A 22,334-nucleotide genomic window follows, 5' to 3' on the forward strand; every position below is an offset into this window, starting at 1 on the left:
AAGCAGTGGTATCAACGCAGAGTACTCCTGTGTCGCGGTATTCCCGTTGTGTTGAGTACTTGGCGACGTGCAATTCTTAATCGATGAATTCTCTGTTGTAGTCTTAAGGTCACTCGTAGCGAGAAATGCATTACTCGAGTCGGGAAATATTGGATTTTTCATTATTTGCGTGTCGATGGCCACAGTAGATTGCATTATTTCTATCGAAGATGATTTAGACACATTGCAATTTTCTATCAATGAATCTGTTTTGTTCACTTCTACAATGGAAGTGATAGTTTGCTCCGAAGATTTTTCATCTTGCAAATTCTCGATCCCCGCATCTCTTTTGTGTACTGTACTTGATATATCAGTTATACTCATCACACCAGTTTCCGATATTTTCAATTGCACCTCTTTCCATTCGCGTTTCACCGATTTCTCATCTTTTAACTCTATAGAATCAATACCAGCATCTTTTAAAGATTTTTTGTAATTTGCATTGTCTTCCGACAATTTCATACGTTTTAAAGACGATTCAAATATCCTATAGCTTAAATGTAGTGGAACTTTCTGTAATGCAATAGATATGCTGTGTTACTGTATGTAAATATATTTATATATGTGTGCATTGAATTAAATATTAAATCAATTAAACAATACTTACCCGCCTCCAATGATAAATGTACATAATATCCATTAATGTATAACTACTGCATAATTGTTCCTCTTTGTACATAATATCCACTCTATTTGCATCACCAAGTCCATATTTGGCTCTTATTAATTTTTGTAAATGGAATATTGTAACTGCTGCTGGACACCGAAAGTATCGCCTTAAAATGGGTTTTTGCGTGCCATCCTTAATAGCATTCACTTCATTTAAATCCTTTGTATGAGGATTAAAGTATTCCAAAGACAAGCTAAGAGATTCATCTGGGGAATATATATGTGATTCTATAGGTTCTCCACGGGCTTCCGGAGACATCGTCTGACCGCATACTTCTGGATGCTTCGCGTAAAATTCTCTTCGACATCGCATTTCATCTGAAAAAAAATGTTTATATGTTAACTGTTAATGCATATCATAATATGCAATAAAGAGGTAGATTTCTCTTTCTTGTTAAAGAAGCATACTTTGGTAACATCCAGGTACCAGTTTATATACAATATCTTGTAATGTATGATCAGGTCGTATATTTAATAACGGCCTACTTTTGTGAACCTGTACTTCGCAGATCGGGCAATATTTGTTATTCTCCAAATATTTAACAATACAACTTCTGCAAACTGTAAAAAAACATTTAAAATCTCAATCTTAAGTTAAGGTATTAGCTATTAACATATGCAATGTTATATATAACATTGCAGAGAAATACCATACATGAGTGTAAACATTCTATAATTGTAGTGGCATCGATAAAATATCCACCACACAATTTGCATGTCAATTGCTCATTAAGCTTGGCCAACCGCACTCGATGTCCACCACTTTGCCCTGACATTCTACAACGTAATAGATAAAAAATATATATACATATCCCATCTTTCTATAGTAATTTAATAGATTACTATATAATTCACATATTATATACTGATTATAATATATTATGATTGATATAGTTTAACTACATAATACAAAATATTCAATCTAATGCACATTATGCACAATTTATTCATGTATGTATACCAAAGGAATATAGTGTAAAGTATCGATGATTTGGGATCATTGTCATAAGCTAATAAAATTTTAGTAACATCTTTTCAACAATCTGTACATCAAGAGATAAAGCACAAGTATACAAATTTATTCTGTACATATGCAAAAATATAATTAATTTACTCATTATCAAATTAAATTTTATAGTTCCTAATTTAACAATTAGGACTGTGTAAATCAATATTATAATTTTATTACAAAATATATAATAGCACATGAGTAATCTGTCTATCTAGTGGCACGAGACATAATCGTGTCTCTCGATTGGTGTAAGTAAACTAAAAAATACAGTGTGACAGCTGCCTAAGGCAAATGGCACAATTAGATTAGGGCAAACATAAAACAGCTACAAAATATATATATATATATATATGTACCCATTTTATCTATATATATGTACGATATAAATATATATATATATATATATATATATATATATATATTAATAAGATCAACAAATTTTTACTTGCGTGCGACATAATTTCTTTTTCGTGATATTTTCAAGAGGGGGAGGGGGCCGATATATCGGATAACGGTGCAAATGAAAATTGAGAAAACATTGAGAGCTACGTATAATACATAGATCAAAGATATTTAAGGTGTTTCATAAGCGATCAGCGAATGTGTTAATTATACTCGGCACTGTTCGTGCGGCTTCGAGTAGTAGAACTTACGTGACGAACGAAGCGAAAATCGTCCGTTTTATTTAGTAATCGCCATTTGGCCTCAAAAGTCAGGAAAGTTGGGTCAGATGTAACTTGTCACGGGTTGCCATCGTATACGATTACTGTCCTTCCGAGAAGACGATTCTCACATTATCTCCCAGTGACGATACTTTTCGTAAACGCGCAAAGGATATTGTAAAGCGACAACGTCGTACCGATTGTAGGAAATTCGCCTCAATCACTGATATCCATCGTAAATTAGATCACCACTCTCTCCGAAAACTGCGCGTACAGCAGCAGAACAAAATGGCGGATAAACAATCATGCGTGCGATATTTCTGAAAACATTGCGCAACGCGCTTCAAGCCCAGTCGTTCTAGTTCCAAATCAAAAGTCCCCATTTCAATTGAACGAACGGGACAAAGTGGCTGATCCATTCAACTCGTATCAGACGCATTGAAGATTGATGCGGCGTCTACAATAAAGATTTTAAGCCCTAAGTCTTAAGGTGCCTTTACATGGCAGCGTGAAGCATCGAGCGTCTGCGCAGAAAAATGCGCAGAATTTAAACGAGATAGATTCTAGGCTAAAATTAGATTCTGCGCAGACGCTCGACGCTTAACGCTGCCATGTAAAAGGCACCTTTAAGAAATTGACTAATCACAGTCGAGTATTCTTCTCATACTTGACTGTGATTGGTCAATTTCTTAGGGCTTAAAATCTCTATTGTTGACGCCGCATTAGGGCTTAAAATCTCTATTGTAAACGCCGCTTGATATTCAAGATTCAAGATTGAAATTTGACAGATAAGAATAAAGAAATTTTAGTTCCTTTTGTTTTGATTATTTAAATTGTAATCTTTAATCTTCAATTTTCAATGCATAGTTTGATACGGGCTTCAAGTGCTTTTCCCAGCAATAAAACACAGGTAGAAATGTCACGCAATTGAGGCTATCGAATGGAGAATTTTTTAAATCTCGAACATTTTTCTATTTGATAGCAAATCATTGCGTCATCTATGTTTTTTACTAGAAAACTTCGATTATAACGTCAGGAAAAATCGACCAATCACGAATCCAATTTGAGGAAATCGTAGAATTACGTTTGCGTTGCACCCATGATTGGTCAATTCGTGCATAGATATGTTGTAGCATAGAGTGCGTTTCGTATTGTTAGATTTTATCTCCATTGCCATAGTCTAATATGAGCTTCATATTCACGAGACGAAACGATTTCTTGGCGTTTCTCTTGACTTTTTTTTTATTTTAAAAATGACGAACATTAACATAAATAAGTCTAAGTCTTCTAGTAGACGATTACACAGCGCAATAACGTGAATATCAATTGGAATCGACAAACAAGAGCATTTTCGATAGCGTGACTATCATACAGTTTTAGTACTTTTATATACACGACTTCAATTAGTAAATTCTATTATACAAACGACAGAGAAGTTTCTAAAAAAGAAATCTCTGATGTTTTGAGAGATCAGGTCAATTAGTTGAATTGATACATTTTTATGATTCTAACGTCTTAATTTTTTAAATATATAACAGTAATGTACCAATTGTTATATGCTATATTTATTATTTATCGTATGCTTCTTTTAGAAATATATCTTAGCAAGATTTCGTTATTATTATCTGAAATGGATAAAATACAAGAAATTGTTGATGAAAGGATGTACCCAACTGTAGAAAGTGACAAGAAACTTGACAATGAAACTATAAGGTAAAATATATAAAGTATTTGCACAATGAGTACAAGTCACTGTATATGATTGTGTGTAATATTTGAAAAAGAATTTTGTATATTTGTTAATTCATGTGTAAATGCATTTATTGTTATTATTTTTGAATTTCTTTGCATTTATTTAAAATATCTATAAAATATTTTGAATTTTTTGCAGTAGCTTTCTTGGTCAAACTTCCATCAGAAGCTCAAAGGAAAAAATAACAATGACAGATATAACATCGCAAGTAAGATTTTCGTGATATCTTTTTTCTTTATTTTCCATGTTTTTATAAATGTAAATGTTTATTAATTATTTTCTTCAGGTTATTGCAAGCTGTATAATTCATTGCATGGTTATAAAAGCTGGTATAAACATGGCTTATAGTACAGTTTTAATAAGTGGATTAGTATCAGACGGCGTTGATTTCAAAGTAACTGAGAATGAAGAATCTTGGATAGGTCAGTTTTATAATAAGATTATATGCATACAACAGATGTGTAGTGTTATTTAGAAATTCTTATTAAACTAGAATAGCAATTATTGGTAGCGCTATGTTATTTTCTACTTTTTGTTCTGTAGCAAGTCTAGTTACAATAACATTGCCAATAGGATCTGTCATTGCTGGCCCTCTAATGGACAAATTTGGGCGCAAACCGGTTTGTTTATTATCTTGTATTCCTGCAGCACTATCATGGGTTTCGTTGATTTTTGCTAAATCCTTAATTACTATTTATGCGGCTCGAGTTATAGCCGGGATTGCAGCAGGATTAACAACCGTTGGATTGGTTTATATATCAGAACTCTCACATCCGCAAGTCAGACCGATGCTTCTATGCCTTAATTCGGTATTTGTTTCATTGGGTATATTAATTACCTGCTGTTTGGCTGTACTGTTAGACTGGCGTAAAATGGCTATAATTTTCCTTGTATTAGAGTGTTGTATTTTCTTTGCATTTTACTTTGTACCTGAAAGCCCTTACTGGCTTGTATTCTTTACAAACGGAATATTTGACGAAAAAAGAATTTGCAAAATGAAATGCAGTCTAAAACAACTTAACAGACGGCAAACGGTGAGTACAATAATGTTTCGTAATATCTTCTATGCATCAGAATATCTTCAACAAATAAACATTTTCTAGATTTACGAGCAAGAATATTCGCGAATCATGGAAACATACAGAAACCAAGCAAACGGGTCAAAAAATATAACAGTATCTATAAAACATTATCACAAATTTATGTCTCCGACTGTCTATAAGCCTATAACGATACTTTTCTTACTTTTTCTATTGCAACAACTTTCTGGTTGCTATGTGATCATATTTTATGCCATTTCTGTCTTTCATGAAATGGGTGGAACATTTGGCAAAGGTTTTGATGAAAATGATGCCCTTATTACGTTAGGTATCATTCGATTCATTGTAAGTATACTAACAGTGTTTTATAGTAGAAAATATGGGAGAAGAGTTCTCTGCATCTTGAGTGGAATCGGAATGACTATTTCTATGTTTCTTTCGGGAATGTATATGTATTTCACAATGTCATACGATGAAAAAGGTAATATAGAGGAAACCATGGTAGATCAGAAATGGTTATTACTATTTTTTGTATTATCTTATATTTGCACCAGTACGTTTGGATTTGTAAATATACCGTGGACATTGATTGGAGAATTATTGCCTGTATCCATACGTGGTATCGGTGGAGGTCTCATGGTTTCTTTTGCTTACATAATGATGTTTGTTGTTGTGAAGAGCTATCCTTATATTTTGAAAAGCATGAGTATTGAAGGTATCTTTTTCTCTTTTAGTTTTATCTCGCTAATAGGTACAGCTTTTGTGTACTTTTTTTTGCCAGAAACTTTGGGTAAATCATTTTCTGATATTGAAAAATATTTTCTGTCTAAAAGAGAGAGAGAAACATTCGATGCTATTCCTAAAACTTCCTAGAATTTTTTGCTTTTATTTCGATATATTTAGGTATTTTGCATGATATGAATAGCGTTTTTTGAGTGAAGCAAATTTAATTGCTTTGAAAGCAATTAATTATGTCGTAAATTCCGTCTTGGATTACTAGAAATACTTGAATTATTAAATTAATTAATGAAATATTTTGAGTAAGCGTGTGATTGATTAATCAGGACAAAGAATCTTGTCCTTTAAAGTCAAAGTAGTGTTAAACAGGATGATTATATTGATGTATTACTTATATTATATCAAATTCAAAACCCATTTTTGGTCAAAGATATCTTTATCGCGAATTGTGATCAAATCTGCTTCATTCAAAAACGCTATAATAGTGATTAATAAAAGTTTACTTAATCTATTACAAAAAGAAATGTATAATAATCTCAGACAATAAATTGGAAAAAATCCTAGAAGTAATGTTACATATGAATCATCTTACATTTAGAATATTGTATGTAATTGGGCTCTTTTGTACATACTTTTTACATCTTAAATCTTGTGTAATTATGTTATTTTCACATTCACCTAAAATTAAATACAACTTATACATGCCTCAAAATAATGTATTTCTAAAAGCTTTCATTCTATAGAGTGCTAGTTTTGTATTTGAATTGTACAGAGATTTTTTTTTATTTATGACATGACAGGAGAATAAGACAATTTTCTTTTACTATGGATTTAATATTATCTACATTATGCTTGCAACCTGCAACCGATATAAAGAAAATTTGCAATAAAAATAAACATATATGTGTATCAAATGTCAATACACACCGGTATAACCGATCGGAGGGCACATAAAAATGTTGTTACGGGCACTGACACATGTTTGATTTTTAACCTCTTTTTTACTCTCTCTTTTCTCTCTTTTTTTTTTGTAGTAAAGAGGAAATGTCTGACTAGCACATCGTAAATATCGGAACATATGTATCGCTTTTATCGCGTTAATACGCGATACCTTTCCAAGATCCATATTGACAATTTGTTTTCACCTGTTGCAGATGTGGCACGTGTCGTGAACGGAATACATAACCGACAATAGCTACATATGCATCTGACAAGTGTTGCTCTACCATAACCTGGACCTTTTGACGTTGGCAATAAATACAGTGATTATTACTGATTATTGGATATATCGGTTATATTGGCTATGCGATGAATTATATTCCTGTAGAACAATGCCTGTTCACCGCAAAGCACTTGTGTTAAAATTGTCATTTTGCACACTGTATATAATCGGTATTTTCATTATCGCCCGGCAAATATTTCGTGCTGATGACAATTCTAAGAGTTACAAGGATCAGCTACCATTTCCAAGAGAAGACAATAATTCGCAAAGACAGAAATATGTAGATATTGCGTACCGAAGATTACAGAAGGAAAGGTAGGTTTGTATTTGACCTTGTTGACGCTGTATAATTTACCATCTGCAGTTTTGTTCACTTATTTCACACATTTGTTTATTATTAATTTTATTTAGTTATTTTGCATTCTTTCTAACAATTAAAAAAATATTTTAGGTATGAGGAGCAAATATTAAAGTTAGAATATGATGTTGTACCTGGACTTGGAGAAAATGGTGAACCTGCTTACCTATACGGAAAAGATAAGTTTCGAGGTGAAGCAGCTTTGAAAAAGAAAGCGTTGAACGTTGTTCTCTCAAATAAGATATCATTAACTAGAAAATTACCAGATATACGTAATCCACTGTAAGAATTTAATATGATACAACATTTGGAGAGATTATTTTTATACATTTACACGTAATAATAATTTTTCTCTTTTGTTTTTGTAAATGCATATATGGATTTTACATTATAGATGCATGAATCTTACATATGACAGATTATTACCAAGCGCTAGCGTGATAATTATTTTTTATAATGAACCATGGAGTGTTCTGTTACGTACAGTACATAGTGTCCTGAAGGATTCTCCGCCACATTTATTGAAAGAAATTATTTTAGTTGACGATCATAGTGAAGAAGGTATACAAAAATTAATATCAGTATTTAAATCAATGATAATGTACTAAAAAGTATATTTTTTGTTCTGTTGATTTGTAGAAGAACTTCAAGGACAACTGAATTATTATCTTTCAACACGTTTACCTGCAAAAGTAAAGTTACTGAGATTATCGTATAGACAAGGACTGATACGCGCTCGTCTTCATGGAGCTAGAAATGCTAAAGGCGATGTTCTGGTTTTTCTGGATGCACATTGCGAAGTTATCAAAGACTGGTATCAATTTGAACTGGTATTAATTTAACTAGAAAACATACTTCCTCTGTTTTATATATAATTTCGATTTTTTATATTTTATATCTTAAATATAACAATGACTTTACAAATGAAAAGCGAGACCATCATTAATATTTATATATTTTAATGCAATACAGGTTACAACCATTGTTACAGCGAATAAAGGATAGTAAAAATGCTGTATTAATGCCAATAATTGATAATATTTCCGAGGAGACACTCGAATATTTTCATGATAATGAAGCATCTTTCTTTCAAGTTGGTGGATTTACATGGTCTGGTCATTTCACATGGATAAATATTCAGAAACATGAGATCGAATCACGTTCTTCTTCTATATCACCAACTAGATCTCCTACTATGGCAGGTGGTTTGTTTGCTATTAACAGAAAATATTTTTGGGAAATTGGTAGTTACGATGATAAAATGGATGGTTGGGGAGGAGAAAATCTGGAGATGTCCTTCAGAGTAAGTAAAACTTCTAAATATCCTTACTAAACTTATTCCGTAATTACATTCAAATGTATCAAGAATTTAATATTAGTCTAATGAGATCAATTTTTTTTTTATAAATTGATACTCTCCGATAGATTTGGCAGTGTGATGGTACATTGGAAATCATTCCTTGTTCTCGGGTCGGTCATATATTCCGAAATTTTCATCCATATAAATTTCCAAATGATAAAGATACTCATGGAATAAATACTGCTCGTTTAGCATTTGTGTGGATGGATGGATATAAGAGATTATTTTTGCTCCATCGTAGTGAATTCAAGGTAAAATCAGAAATTATTCGAATAATTATTTAAATTACATATTGCATCTTGCAATAAGTAAATAAAATTTGCAGGATAATCCAAAACTTTTTGGAGATATAAGCGAACGTTTAGAATTGCGTAAAAGACTCAAATGCAAAAGTTTTAAATGGTATCTTGATAATATTTATCCAGAAAAATTTATTCCTGATGAAAATGTGATGGCATATGGTCGTGTCAGATTACGCAGTAAGCAATTGTGCCTAGATAATTTGCAACACGAAGAAGATAAACCATACAATTTAGGTTTATACAGTTGTCATACTAAATTATATCCAAGTCAGGTTTGTAAATTTTAATGCCAATTGAACCTAATCATTAATGTCATAATTGAAGACAAATTTGCTAAAATTCCATGTAAATTCGCTGCAAATTAGTTTTTCTCGTTGAGTAATTCTGGCGAATTACGGAAGGAAGATACTTGTGGGATAATATTAGATGACAATCAACAGCCACATGTACAAGTTCAAATGACCGAGTGCAATAGTGAAAACGGCGGAAAAAATTGGATATTGACTAATGTACTTTATCGACTTATAATATTAACAAAAATTATTACATGCATGCTATGTATATCGCGAAAATGACTGAATAATATGCTTTGATTGTAGGATGGCAGAATAATACATGTAGAAAGTGGACTCTGTCTCGATGGTACTGGGTTACATAGTGACGAAAACGTACGAGCGACTAGCTGTGCTAATATACCGGGTCAATTCTGGAAATTTGATTTCTCCAATAATAAGATAGTATCTACATAACGTATATTTATTGTATGTACTCGCGTATTTAGAGTATATGTTCTATTAATTGAAGTACTAATGAATAAAAATTTTTTACTGTTTCTGCAAAACATGTACATTCAAATTTCTTATATTCCATCTTTTATTTTTTTTCTGTATTTTGGAATAAATTTTAAATTAGTTCAAACAATAAATAAAATTTCTACATAAATCTACATAGATTCTACGAAATTTTTAATATCTTACAAATGTTTTTTCACGCTATTACGTTCGGAGTTTCTTTTTTGATTGATCAAAGCAAATGATATCAGACTAATAGGTTTTAGGAACTCAATCAAATAGCAATTTTCGAGTCAAACGAATCCAGATATTTATGCATGATTGTTGATTCGGCAATTTTGTAACGATTATTTTGACAGTTATTGATCTATTATGTGTATTAAATATAGGATTAATAAAATGCAATATATAATTTTTTTTCCTCTCTTCTGTTCGGTGATAACTGCCATTTCATCATTCATTTCAATGTAAAACCCATAGAATAAAATCTATGATGAAACCTAAACGAGGAAATGATGGACTTTATTGATCATCCTTTATTGCAATGTTAATTGGCTCAATATTGTAAAAAATAGATGTCCAGTAGGCAGTATGGCAGTGAATTTTGGAACATGGCCTTAAGCCCATATCAGACTACGCATTGAAGATTGAGATACGGACTTTATATTGAAGATTGAGATTGAAAATTGAAAACTGAAAATTGACCAATCAGAAACAAGAAATTTTAGCTCCTTTTATTCTGATTAGTCAAATTCCAATCTTTAATACGTAGTTTGATACGGGCTTTATTTTGTGACTAATCATCCTTCGGTTTTTGTGGAAATAACATAAGCTGATTGGCTCCTTACCTCGCAGAATATATTTCTTCGCTTTTGTATGCGAGTATTAACGGTTGGTTTTCTGCGAGTTATCAGTTTGAAACATTCGAATTTTGCGGGAGATTAGCTTATATCGCGTAAAGTGCATCATAACTAATATGCTAATAACGTTGTATTTTATAATATATTCTGCTATTAATTTTAACGATGTATATTAAATCGATGATATTGGAAGGATTCAAATCCTATGGCAAGAGAATCGAAATAAACGCTTTTGATAAGGAATTCAATGCAATCACAGGATTCAATGGCACTGGAAAATCAAATGTTTTGGACGCAATATGTTTCGTTTTGGGCATTACAAATCTTGGTCAAGTGAGTGTATAAATCTTATTCTTCATATATTTTTTTTTTGCAGCATGTTGCACAATATTTTAATATAGCCTTATTCTTGCATAAAGTTGTCTCATAAAAATGCTATTAATTCTTAGATAACTTTGTGTTATAACTTTGTGTTATAATTACAAAAGTTTTCTCTTATTAATCATTAATATTTGTTATATGCATTAAAAATGAAAATTGTTTAGTACATCTATTGCAAATTATTTATTATAATCTATTAAAATATATAATTAACAAGGTGGATTTGCTTAAATGCAGGTACGTGCTACTTCTTTACAAGACTTAGTTTATAAATCAGGACAAGCTGGTGTGAAAAAAGCCAGTGTTACAATAATATTTGATAATCATGACAGAGAATCGTCTCCTATGGGTTATGAACATTATGAAGAAATTATAATTACAAGACAAGTAATAATTGGCGGTAAAAATAAATATATGATCAATGGAACAAATGTACCAAATAAACGTGTACAAGATCTGTTTTGTTCAGTTCAGTTGAATGTGAATAATCCACATTTTCTGATCATGCAAGGCAGAATAACAAAAGTATTAAATATGAAACCAGTAGAAATTTTATCTATGCTTGAAGAAGCAGCTGGAACAAAAATGTACGAGAAGAAAAAACAGTTGGCACTTATTACTATAGAAAAGAAGGATAGCAAATTGAAAGAGATAAACGATGTATGTTGTCAATATAGTTTCGTGTGGATACATTTTGGACAATAATATTTCTAATTGTTAAATTTATGTTTTAGATTTTGAAAGAAGAAATAGGACCAAGATTGAATAAATTGAAGGAAGAGAGAACACAATATGTAGAATTCCAACGGATAGAGAGAGAACTTGAACATTGCAAGAGAATTTATCTTGCATGGAAGTATGTTACTGCTTTAAATAATAGTCAAAAAACAGAAGAAAATGTCAAGATTGTGCAAAATAAAATAGATTTGAATGTAGAGAATATAGCTACTGGTGAAGAAGAAATCAAAAACATAGAAGAAAAATATTCTGAGCTATTGAAGAAAAGGGAAGAGGTATGATTTATTTGTTATTTTATTTGTTCTCTTCTCTTTTTTTTATAAAATTCATAGATTATTTGTAAATTTATATAGAATATCATATAGAATAATAAGATATAAAAACACTGAAAGACTAAGAAGATATGTTTAGAAGAAGATGTTTTAAATTTGCATTTGTTCATATAAGTGATACTATTATTTAATTTTTTAATATGTTTTTATATTTTTAAATGTTACTTTCTTATTATATCTTTATATGAACAGTTCTTTTTTGTTATACATGTAATCTAATAATAATAATACAGATTTTTTAAAGATAATATTGAATTTACCATAGGCAGTATTACTTTAAATGTGCAATATAAAATAAATATTATTATTAAGCAATCTTTCAATAGGAGAAAGGTGGTACATTGGAATCCTTAGAGCAAGAGTTACAAGGGTATGAAAAGAAGCAACACAAATTAACAGCTGGAATTAACAGTAATAAAGAAAATATTAAAGTAACAAAGAAAACAATAGATCAAATAAAGATTAACATAGCTGATGATAAAAATGCATTTAACTTAAAAGAAGAAGAATTAGAGAAAGTTGGAGGAATTTTTCAGAAATTAAAGGAAATGGATCAGAAGGATACTGAAGCATTACTAAAAGCACAAGAGAAGTATCAGAAGATCAGTGCTGGTCTATTGGAGAGTGAAGATGGTAAAAATGCAACATTAGAGCAACAATTAATAAATGCCAAGCAAAGCATAACGCAAGCGCAAACTGAGCTTAAACAATGTGAAATGATGCTGAATCATAATAGGCAACAATTAAATAAGAAACAAAAAGATATGCATAGCACTGAAAATGAATATAAGAAATATAATATGGATCTGGAGAAGAAACAAAAAGAATTGAAAAATTTGGAGAATGAATTGCAAAAATTAAACTATAATGATAGTTATTCAGAAAACTTGAAAAACGAAAAAAATAATTTGATGGCAGAAATAAGACCATTGCGTGAAAAACTGGATCAGTTTGAACTAAGACATCCTCAAACGAGGTTTGAATATCAAAATCCTGAACCTAATTTTAATGCAAAATCAGTAAAAGGTATTGTATGTAAATTAATTAGCATAAAGGATAAAAAAGCTGCATATGCTTTAGAAGTAGCTGCTGGAGGAAAGGTAATATTCATATATCAATAATATTCATTTATCAATAATTTTTTAATGAGAATTTATTTCATGATAGTAATTTTGTTTCAGCTTTATAATGTAATAGTTGATACAGAAACCACAAGTAAAAAGATCCTCCAATATGGACAATTACAACAACGAGTTACCATTATACCACTTAATAGAGTGACTGGTAGATTTATGGATCAACAAACAATTGCTTTGGCAGAAAGATTGGTCGGAAAAGAGAATGTTCAACCTGCCTTGGCTCTCTTAGATTTCCCAGATGAGATTACATCAGCAATGACTTGGATTTTTGGCCAAATATTTATATGTAAAGATATGGAAGCTGCCCAGAAAATAGCATTTCATGAAAGAATCATGAAAAAATGTGTTACTTTAGAAGGTGATCTCTTTGATCCAGCTGGTACATTATCTGGCGGTGCTCCAGCAAAATCTGGATCAATTCTATTAAAACTAGAAGAATTAAAAGAAATTCAAAATGAAGTTAATAAGAAAGAGCAGCTTTTAAGAGATGTAGAGACTGCTTTATCAAATGTTGCACAAACTGCAGAAAATCATGCAATATTAAAACAAAAATTTGATCTAGTAACTTATGAAATGGATATGATACGACAGAGATTGCAACAAACAAGTTATCATAAAATTAAGGAAGAGGTATGCACATATGTATTTGAAAATCAAATTTACAGTAATTTGTATGTAAATATATATTTTATAAGTTGATTCTTTTGTTGATGTTTTGATAGGTAGATTCTTTAAATGCAACTATTGAAGAACTTAACCAACGGATAACCATAGCAAAGAATTTAGAGGAGGATAGCACAAAACGCGCAAAAGATATAGAAACTCAGTTAAAAGATGCAGTAAACATTCGTGAAAAACAATTAAAAGAAGCTGAGAACCAATTAGACATCTTAAAGAAAAAAGCAGAACAAAGTCGCAAAGAATGGCAAAAACGGGAGCAAGAATCAGAAACACTTGAATTAGAAATAAAAGAGTTAAAAAAGAGTATTGAAAGTGGTAATGAGCAATTACTTCAAGCTGAAGGAAAAACCAATTCGTTTGAACAAAAGGGAGAAACTCTTCAGCAAGAATTGAAAGTAATAACAGATAAAATTACAGAACTGCAAAATAGTGTTAAAGATCAAAAGAACATTATTAATAAGCAAAATAAAGATATGCAAGGGTTATTAATAAGAAAAGAAGATATTATTAACCAGAATAGAGAATTGAAATTGGACATTAAAAAATTAAATCATGAAATTAATGATATCAAAAAGTGTGCAGCTGATTGTAAGCATAAAGTTTTGGAACTCACAAGAAAATATGAATGGATTGAGCAAGAGAAAGCTTACTTTGGAAAGGAAGGTATTTGAATAAACATACATATATTATTTTATTAGATGAATATAAAAATATGATCGAAAATTATGTATTTGTTATATATATTTTTAGGTGGAATATACGATTTTAAAATCAATAAACCTGATGAAATGGAACAGAAAGTACAACATTTGGAAGGAATGCGCGAAAAGTTATGTCGCAATATAAACACACGATCAATTAATCTTCTTGATAAAGAAGAGGAACAGTACAACGAGACATTAAAAAAGAAGAGGATAGTTGAAAATGACAAGAAAAAGATTCTTGAGACAATCACACATTTAGATGAAAAGAAGAAGCAAACTTTGATTAAAGCTTGGGAGCAGGTATAATTTTTTTATTGAAAGGCAAAGTTTTAAAATACAAAATTATACATAACTCTCTCTATATTTTCGTGTATAAGAAAATAAATCTTTTTTTAAACATATTAGATTTTTTATATATATAGAATGTATGTCATTGCATATGTACATATGAATACATATATAACACTTTAAATCTAATATGTTATAAACAAATTTATTTTTTTAATTCAGATTATGTGAATATTATATAAATGCACAATTTGCAAGGTCAATGGTTCATTGATCAATTTTATCTCTTCAGGTAAATAGGGACTTTGGTTCAATATTCAGTACTTTATTGCCAGGTGCCGAGGCTAAATTAGAACCACCAAAAAATGAAACAATAACAGATGGCTTAGAAGTGAAGATCGGATTTTCAGGAATCTGGAAAGAGTCGTTGGGAGAATTATCCGGTGGTCAAAGATCCTTAGTTGCCCTGTCATTGGTCTTAGCTATGCTTCTTTATAAACCTGCACCACTTTATATCCTAGATGAAATAGATGCTGCCTTAGATCTTTCGCATACAGAAAATATAGGCACAATGTTAAAGAAACATTTTAAACATTCACAATTTATCATTGTGTCCTTGAAGCCTGGTATGTTCAACAATGCTAATGTCTTATTTACAACTAGATTCATTGATGGTATGTCAGCAATAAGCAGAACTGAGAAAATAAAATCCAAATAATTATATTACACAATTTCTTTGATCAAATTAATTTTTTATTTTTATATTTAGAACTACTTATTTGTATTACATTAAAATAAAGTTTATATATATATAAATGAATTTATATCTTCTTTATAATAATAGATACATATTTAACATTTTATTAACAATTAAGCGAAATTTATTTACTGTCTAATAATATAAGTATTACGTTTGAGAATTATCCATACTGGACCAATCAATCCCCGCGAAAAACGGATGATGCTTTATTTCATCTATTGTCAATCGCTCATCCGGATGATATTTCAGTATCTGCAATCACAACATTACAGATAAAGTACATTACAATTTGTTATTTTATTTTTTATAAATATAAATATACTTACACCGTACAACAAAGATCTTGCATTTTCTGATATCTTACCAGGAATGTTAACTGTGGAATGTGAGTGAAATAATCCTGGATGTTTGACAATAAACGCCTGTTAAAAAAAAAAAAAAATAAAGACAAACTTTACTATTATTGAAAATAATCTTACAATTAAAAATGCCCAATTTTACATACAATGCCAGTAAACAGTTCATACAAAATAACTCCAAAACTCCAAATGTCTGTAGCGGATGTAACGAGAATAGTCGGAGAATACATTGTGGATTCGGGCGACGAATATGGATGAGTTAGCTTCGACAGTTTCACATTGCGTTGCGGTACAATATAAGTGAGCCGCACATGTCCTGCGTCGTCGAGAAGAATATTATCAGGTTTAAAGTCGAGAATTGAGACGTTCTGTTGATGAAGTGCCTCCAAAGCTAAAAGTATTTCAGCCGCCCACGATCGAATTACAGCTTCAGGTATGTGCCAAAGTGTCTTTTCTTCATCCATAGTATTTTCTTTACACGAATGCGAATATTGTATTTCATCAAGACTAGAGTTAACGTTCGACGAAATTGTCTGATCGATCGTATCTTTAATATTATTATTTTTACAGATGTATATTATATTATCGGTCAAAACATTTTGTATTGAAACAGTATTCGAAGTAGAGTTGCTGTAGAATGAATCATTGACTTTATTTGCAAATGAATTATGAGTTATGCAATCTTCATTTAATACAGACTCGCGAATATTCTTCGAATTCTCGCTATTGCTTATCGATAAAGAATTAACGCCTTTCGAACCTTCGTCCTCTGTGAAACTTTTCATTGAGAGATTCTCAGCGACACTAATGTCATCTATCTTAATATTATTTGGTGACTTATTGCAATAAATATCAGATAATGTACAGTCTGGTTCTTGAAATACTCGAGCTTTCGCGTTCATTAATAGTGTATCTTTCGAATGTCTCGATCCCTTAAATTCATTTAACCGATTTGCGACGGAATTGCTTTGTCTCAATGTCGCATTAACGGATTGTAATAATTTTTGCGATTTTTCTAACAATTGTACAGTAGGCACATCCATATAGATTTCATTTAGGACATCTATAGAATATTGATGATCCTTTTCCCGTTTATTATTTTCTACAACTTCTTCTGTTTTATTCGGTTTGTGAACACTTTCATTGTAATGCAGATCCTGATTAATATGTTTGTTTGTACATACATGATTTGAAATCTCGTCAGTATGCAAATAATCAGATGTTTTGTAATGTAGTCTTACAAAATCCCATAGTTTTCCACAACTATAACACAGAATATATATAAGTAAATGATATTCTACAAAATATTACAAGTAAGATTATTATCTATACCTTGCATATTGCAGAATCAGAAATATAGTTGTCTCAGTTTCAATGCATGCGTATAAGTGTACCATGCATGGTACCTGTTCATGTAATATATAATCACTTATATTATCCTCGTAAACAGAAGATCTTTCTACAGTCTAAAAGAAATTATCTCAAATTACTCTAGTTGTATAACTACAAATTTCTAAACGCTATTATAATATTTAATATTATTGAAAAATGATAATTTAAAAAATTTGTAATCTCTATTAAAATTAAAGCTTGTGTGAAATATATATCCAATTAAGATCTCTTACTTTTATTATCCTGTTACAATTCGCACGGATATCCATCACGAGCATTACCGACTTTATTACTTTAAGTACTTTATAATATTGAAGCTCTGATACCGGTTTGCTTACTATTGAGATATTACAATTTAAATGCCTGTTATATAATTGTTCAGCTCGTGCTAAATACTTTGATATTTTATCCTTTATACTTGGTACCCTTGTACTATCGGGATCAAACTGCACACCATTTATAAGACACGATATTCCCAGTTTGTACTGCATGAAAGCTTCCTCGTATTCGGCTATAGATTCATGCTTGAAGGCCGCGCTCATATGAGCAGCAGCTACTAACAGATATTGTGTAAAATCCGTCTGTGTCTGATATGAAGTATTCACTTTTTCCTGTAATATTAAACACGTGGAACGCGTATTACAATTCGAAAAATCTTTAATATTATTGTTGACATTATATAATTCTGACACATTGCTTAGTGTTGTTACATTGTTTTCGTCAAAGTTTTTATTTCTAATATTTGCATCGCAATCTCTTCTAATAGTATTTTGCGCATGCAACTTTTCCGTTTTATAACTTTGTTCTTCCTTTTTCACATTTACAATCTGTAAATTGATAGCGCTGAGAGATTCGTTCTTTCTTTGAGATGATGCGAATTCGTTCTCGTTTGTATAATTAATATTTGACAATGCGGAACACGGATTTGACAAAACATTGCGAGATGTTTTTGATAGTACTTGAAGATTGTTTTGTGCTGCAGTATCATTTGCAAATGCAGAATCATTCAAAGGGGCGACGAGATCATCCTCCGATGTATCGGAGCATAAGGAATGCGCGCAATAGCTAGCATAATTATCCGCATGACTAGTTTCAAAGAATGTTATAAAAGTATCGCTTGAATATAAGTACGAATGTCGTCCTACAAATTCCAAAAATTTCAAGATGTATCTCTTTCTTTCTTCTACAACTTCGGCCTCAAATCTGCCGAAATATTTTGACTTGGGGAAAGTTGGAAAGGCTTCTTTTATTCCTAAACGCTTGTGCAAACTACTGAGCTCTGAGTGAAGCTTTTTGAAATCATTGTAACGTTTCCATACAGATACCTTTGACAATTCTTCGTGAGAAGATTTCAGAAATACCTACAAAATATGAAAAGCTTGATATTATCGAAAACAAAACGTACAATAATATTTTAAAACATCTATTACACATACCATAGATGTAATTTTGTAAATTGTGAAGCCCTTCTTATGCCGCCTTGTTTCCGTAATTATAAAACGTTTAATCCATTTGTCTTTTGCAGGTGCCATTACTTAACTTACATATTGATCGAAAATATTTTCTATATTTTGATACTATCGAGATTTCTCATCTGTTATGAGTATGGGAAATGTAAACTAATGTAAAATTATTTTTGTTTTCAATTCCATCGTTTCATCACACATATCATAAGCGTAGGATATTCCTATTAATGCGCCTAAAAGACACATATTATTTTACACCCATTCGCACATTTTTATACGATTTAATGTAGCATCTCATAATTATGCTAAAAATCGAAGCGAAGCAAAAATGACAGAAAACTGTCACTTGTCACTTCTTTCGTGGAACAAACAAAAACGAGAAGTGAATGCGTATTAGTGATGCTTACATGGCAACACTAGCGTCATCTAGAATCTAGCATCTAGTGTTGATGCGCGCGATAAGTGGCTCCATTGATGATTGGTTGTTCGATAGGGAATTTTCAAGCCTCTCATCAATCGATCTGTGTGCGACTCTGTCAGAAATGATGGATAACTTGCCCATCTTATATACGTGATCATAGTCCCATTCCGAATTCCATTCGTCTCGAAGAACGAAGTATTGGAAAGGAAACGAAATTGAAACGACATGACTGACGTCGCTGGCCAGCGTAAAGTTAATCAGAGTTATCGCTTTAAATGGAGCGATTATCAAAACCACCTGTCCGATGTCGTACGACAGTTGTTGGAGGAGGATTGTATGGTAGACGTCACTCTGTCCGCAGCTGGTCAACGTATTCACGCGCATCGCATCGTATTATGCGCATGCAGCACTTTGTTTAAAGTAAACAAACTGTGTTTATCTCGTAGCATATTAACAATAATTATTATCATTATTAATTATTATTAATAATAAAATAATATAATATAATAATAATAATTATTATTACTTGTAATTATAATTATCTCATGATAATTCCACGAATGTTCTGAGAAATGTTTTATTTCGATCAATAATTCGGAAATACAATTGAACATTATACATTTAATAGCAGTAATAGTAATTGCACAATTGTATTAAAATTGTATGTAGTTTTCCTCAAAATTTCTTTTGTTATCTCTCTATATATTATCTCTATAAATCTCTCTATATATTGCTTGTATAATATACTGTACAAAAGTAATATATTAACAGTAATCTATTAACAATATATTAACATAACGATATTATATATGATAATTATATTTATATTTTTATTTATTAATATATACAGTAATTATTATAATATCAATATCGCATAATTTACAGGAAGTTCTTAGTCAAGTGACAGAAGATTATCCAACAATTATTCTGAGTGATATATCACCTCAGAATATAAAATCAATTATTGAATTCATTTATCATGGCGAGGTTCGAATTCCTGTAGATAATATTAATAGCTTACTTGAGGCTGCGCAATCGCTAAAAATAAGTGGTCTTATCGATGTTAGTGTTAAATTGTTATCTATTGTTAATTATATCATGCAAACTATTTTGAGTTTTATTTTGCCATAAGGCTTATAAATGTATAAAAATGTATAATTATTTCATAATATTTTCAATAGATAAATGGATTTGAAGGAAAAACTATTAAAAACATAAAAGATTCTACGGAAGAAATAGTGACGGAAATAGATAAAATTGAAGAAACTGCAGTTGGATCTTTAGAGAATGACTTACATACGCAAAGCATCATTGAAAATTGTACCTCAAATAAGAAGAAGAAACGTCGCCGCGAAACTACAAAGAGAGATTACAGCGATGACATGCTAGCTTCTGCAATTAATGATTTAAAATTAGGACAAACTTTAATAGAAGCTGCTACTAAGCATAATATACCACGCTCGACGCTATATATGAGGGCAAAAGCATTAGGCATACATTTAAATACATCAAGAAACGGATATCCCGCAGAATGTATGACTGCAGCAATAACAGCTGTGATCAGTTAGTATCTTTTTTATTTTAAATTTATATTTTTAAATTTTAATATATTATACACATTCCAATACATATGTTTGTGTACATGTACGTGTACATGTCATCAATTAATAATTGTATAAATCACTTACACTTTTCTTATTAGGTGGTTCAAGCTTACAACATGCATCAGAAATGTTCAGAATTCCTAAAACTGTCTTATGGAGACGCATACAAAAAGAGGGTTATCAGAACTTACGTTCTGAAACAAAGAGATCATATGCTTTAGATACACGAGAGGCTGCTGTTAAAGCTTTGGAAAGAGGGGAGAATCTGACAAAAGTTGCACTAGAATTTAAAGTAAATTTCGTTTCAATTACTATCTCTTTTCATCGTCTTTTTAAATTTTTTATTTTATTTGTAATTAATTTCATTAAAGTCATCCAAATTTAATTTAATAGATACCAAAGACAACGTTGTTTAGAGATAAAGCACGGCTAGTTGATCAAGGTAAATTGCCTTTGTCATTTTGGAAGAAACGCAAAACAGAAAACGAGGAATTGAAAAGATCGCGATTAGAAGAGGCTGTGGCTGCTTGCAAGGGTGGCAAAATGTCGCAAGCTGCAGCATCTATGACATATCATATTCCGAAAACTACGATATGGCGAAGGCTTCAACAAGAAGGGAAAAAAATGGGAAGACTATCAAATATGAAAAAACGACGACAACAACATCTGGGTGATATGCCACAGCACGATACTGAAGTAAAAATACAGGAAGGCTCCAGTTTTAGCTATTGTGAGGTAATGTATCTATTGCAAATTCTGCAAGCTATCTAATAAGCTGGAATTCATGATATTCTACTATCTAATGAAATACATAATTTACGTATAGGTTTCTTCGGAGATACCTATAACTTATATAGACGAGAATAGTATACCTGAAGATTCTGTAATAATCTTAACAACAGAGGAAATGGAACAATTGAATTTCGAAGAAGGAAGACAAATTATTGTAAATACAGTATGTAAAATATTATTTACATTTGTGATGGTTTTTTCAAATTAAAATAGCAAATTGATTCTCATCTTTATTACTACAAGTTATTTTTATTCTTTTCAGGAATCCGGGCAGGAATTCATTCCATGTACAATAAGTATTGAAGATAACTCAAACTATTCAGAAAGTGAAAGTTAATATTGAAAATACAAATGCAAATTAAAATTAATTTTAAATATGTATATAGTTATATATATATATATATATATATATATATATATATATATATATATATATATATATATATGATACTTTAAAAAATTTTATTACAT

The 22,334-nt window shown here is 30.8% G+C and overlaps 6 protein-coding genes across 10 annotated transcripts in view; 4 read left to right on the forward strand and 2 right to left on the reverse strand.

Annotated features, from left to right (window-relative positions):
• Positions 1–2,653, reverse strand: part of LOC138933235 (polycomb complex protein BMI-1) — a 2,781-nt gene extending 128 nt beyond the window's left edge. The window contains exons 1-5 of the mRNA XM_070295813.1: positions 2,374–2,653; positions 1,364–1,485; positions 1,117–1,269; positions 647–1,026; positions 26–552 (exon numbers count right to left, since the gene is read on the reverse strand). Of these exons, the coding sequence (XP_070151914.1) occupies positions 26–552; positions 647–1,026; positions 1,117–1,269; positions 1,364–1,484 (1,181 nt within the window). The 5' untranslated portion in view covers position 1,485; positions 2,374–2,653. The remainder of the gene's footprint in view (positions 1–25; positions 553–646; positions 1,027–1,116; positions 1,270–1,363; positions 1,486–2,373) is intronic.
• A 919-nt stretch (positions 2,654–3,572) lies between these two features.
• LOC138933214 (facilitated trehalose transporter Tret1-like) lies at positions 3,573–6,555 on the forward strand. Of its 4 annotated transcripts, XM_070295787.1 has the most exons (7): positions 3,573–3,741; positions 3,975–4,095; positions 4,274–4,343; positions 4,422–4,557; positions 4,679–4,944; positions 5,033–5,169; positions 5,239–5,329. In XM_070295787.1, exons 2-6 carry the CDS (start codon positions 4,013–4,015, stop codon positions 5,132–5,134), a joined length of 657 nt encoding a protein of 218 aa, XP_070151888.1. In that variant the 5' UTR covers positions 3,573–3,741; positions 3,975–4,012; the 3' UTR covers positions 5,135–5,169; positions 5,239–5,329. The 4 variants fall into 4 exon arrangements, with proteins under 4 accessions (XP_070151888.1, XP_070151885.1, XP_070151884.1 ...); XM_070295784.1 differs by having other exon boundaries at positions 3,573–3,856; positions 4,679–5,169; positions 5,239–6,555; XM_070295783.1 differs by having other exon boundaries at positions 4,679–5,169; positions 5,239–6,555.
• Positions 6,556–6,586: 31 nt separating this feature from the next.
• LOC138933213 (polypeptide N-acetylgalactosaminyltransferase 1-like) lies at positions 6,587–9,985 on the forward strand. The gene is made up of 10 exons (XM_070295782.1): positions 6,587–6,975; positions 7,068–7,450; positions 7,587–7,775; positions 7,888–8,054; positions 8,133–8,307; positions 8,466–8,796; positions 8,919–9,104; positions 9,179–9,427; positions 9,521–9,664; positions 9,755–9,985. Exons 2-10 carry the CDS (start codon positions 7,245–7,247, stop codon positions 9,902–9,904), a joined length of 1,797 nt encoding a protein of 598 aa, XP_070151883.1. The 5' UTR covers positions 6,587–6,975; positions 7,068–7,244; the 3' UTR covers positions 9,905–9,985.
• An 853-nt stretch (positions 9,986–10,838) lies between these two features.
• Positions 10,839–15,848, forward strand: Smc2 (structural maintenance of chromosomes 2). The gene is made up of 8 exons (XM_070295751.1): positions 10,839–11,139; positions 11,425–11,847; positions 11,922–12,200; positions 12,584–13,357; positions 13,439–14,026; positions 14,119–14,740; positions 14,828–15,081; positions 15,362–15,848. The coding sequence occupies exons 1-8, from the start codon at positions 10,972–10,974 to the stop codon at positions 15,785–15,787; spliced, it is 3,534 nt and encodes a 1,177-aa protein (XP_070151852.1). The 5' UTR covers positions 10,839–10,971; the 3' UTR covers positions 15,788–15,848.
• On the reverse strand, positions 15,808–19,396 carry LOC138933199 (ribosomal protein S6 kinase-like 1). Of its 2 annotated transcripts, none has more exons than XM_070295753.1 (6): positions 19,017–19,396; positions 17,814–18,941; positions 17,521–17,594; positions 16,335–17,451; positions 16,156–16,251; positions 15,808–16,081 (listed from the first exon to the last, which is right to left on the reverse strand). In XM_070295753.1, exons 1-6 carry the CDS (start codon positions 19,110–19,112, stop codon positions 15,977–15,979), a joined length of 2,616 nt encoding a protein of 871 aa, XP_070151854.1. In that variant the 5' UTR covers positions 19,113–19,396; the 3' UTR covers positions 15,808–15,976. The 2 variants fall into 2 exon arrangements, with proteins under 2 accessions (XP_070151854.1, XP_070151853.1); XM_070295752.1 differs by having other exon boundaries at positions 17,521–17,654.
• A 227-nt stretch (positions 19,397–19,623) lies between these two features.
• On the forward strand, positions 19,624–22,214 carry LOC138933159 (uncharacterized). The gene is made up of 7 exons (XM_070295702.1): positions 19,624–19,887; positions 20,353–20,529; positions 20,649–21,030; positions 21,170–21,363; positions 21,465–21,806; positions 21,898–22,026; positions 22,126–22,214. The coding sequence occupies exons 1-7, from the start codon at positions 19,693–19,695 to the stop codon at positions 22,198–22,200; spliced, it is 1,494 nt and encodes a 497-aa protein (XP_070151803.1). The 5' UTR covers positions 19,624–19,692; the 3' UTR covers positions 22,201–22,214.
• The last annotated feature ends 120 nt before the right edge of the window (positions 22,215–22,334 follow it).

Source organism: Polyergus mexicanus, unplaced genomic scaffold (genome assembly GCF_030449975.1).
Source record: "Polyergus mexicanus isolate NDT 795.1 unplaced genomic scaffold, iyPolMexi1.0 SCAF_5, whole genome shotgun sequence".
Taxonomy (NCBI): Eukaryota; Metazoa; Arthropoda; class Insecta; order Hymenoptera; family Formicidae; genus Polyergus; species Polyergus mexicanus.

What these genes read in the sequence shown, in the direction of transcription:
- LOC138933214 (XM_070295784.1), top strand. Translation starts at nt 4,013, where the DNA reads ATGGATAAAATACAAGAAATTGTTGATGAAAGGATGTACCCAACTGTA. An exon ending in CTTGACAATGAAACTATAAG is followed by an intron (nt 4,096 to 4,273) that starts GTAAAATATATA and finishes AATTTTTTGCAG; the next exon opens with TAGCTTTCTTGGTCAAACTT. An exon ending in GAATGAAGAATCTTGGATAG is followed by an intron (nt 4,558 to 4,678) that starts GTCAGTTTTATA and finishes TTTGTTCTGTAG; the next exon opens with CAAGTCTAGTTACAATAACA.
- LOC138933213 (XM_070295782.1), top strand. Translation starts at nt 7,245, where the DNA reads ATGCCTGTTCACCGCAAAGCACTTGTGTTAAAATTGTCATTTTGCACA. An exon ending in ATCTGGAGATGTCCTTCAGA is followed by an intron (nt 8,797 to 8,918) that starts GTAAGTAAAACT and finishes ACTCTCCGATAG; the next exon opens with ATTTGGCAGTGTGATGGTAC. An exon ending in AAAATTGGATATTGACTAAT is followed by an intron (nt 9,665 to 9,754) that starts GTACTTTATCGA and finishes CTTTGATTGTAG; the next exon opens with GATGGCAGAATAATACATGT.
- Smc2 (XM_070295751.1), top strand. Translation starts at nt 10,972, where the DNA reads ATGTATATTAAATCGATGATATTGGAAGGATTCAAATCCTATGGCAAG. An exon ending in ATCATAAAATTAAGGAAGAG is followed by an intron (nt 14,027 to 14,118) that starts GTATGCACATAT and finishes ATGTTTTGATAG; the next exon opens with GTAGATTCTTTAAATGCAAC. An exon ending in AGCTTACTTTGGAAAGGAAG is followed by an intron (nt 14,741 to 14,827) that starts GTATTTGAATAA and finishes ATATATTTTTAG; the next exon opens with GTGGAATATACGATTTTAAA.
- LOC138933199 (XM_070295752.1), bottom strand. Translation starts at nt 19,112, where the DNA reads ATGGCACCTGCAAAAGACAAATGGATTAAACGTTTTATAATTACGGAA. An exon ending in TTTACAAAATTACATCTATG is followed by an intron (nt 18,942 to 19,016) that starts GTATGTGTAATA and finishes CATATTTTGTAG; the next exon opens with GTATTTCTGAAATCTTCTCA. An exon ending in CTGATTCTGCAATATGCAAG is followed by an intron (nt 17,452 to 17,520) that starts GTATAGATAATA and finishes TCTGTGTTATAG; the next exon opens with TTGTGGAAAACTATGGGATT.
- LOC138933159 (XM_070295702.1), top strand. Translation starts at nt 19,693, where the DNA reads ATGACTGACGTCGCTGGCCAGCGTAAAGTTAATCAGAGTTATCGCTTT. An exon ending in CCAGTTTTAGCTATTGTGAG is followed by an intron (nt 21,807 to 21,897) that starts GTAATGTATCTA and finishes ATTTACGTATAG; the next exon opens with GTTTCTTCGGAGATACCTAT. An exon ending in GACAAATTATTGTAAATACA is followed by an intron (nt 22,027 to 22,125) that starts GTATGTAAAATA and finishes TATTCTTTTCAG; the next exon opens with GAATCCGGGCAGGAATTCAT.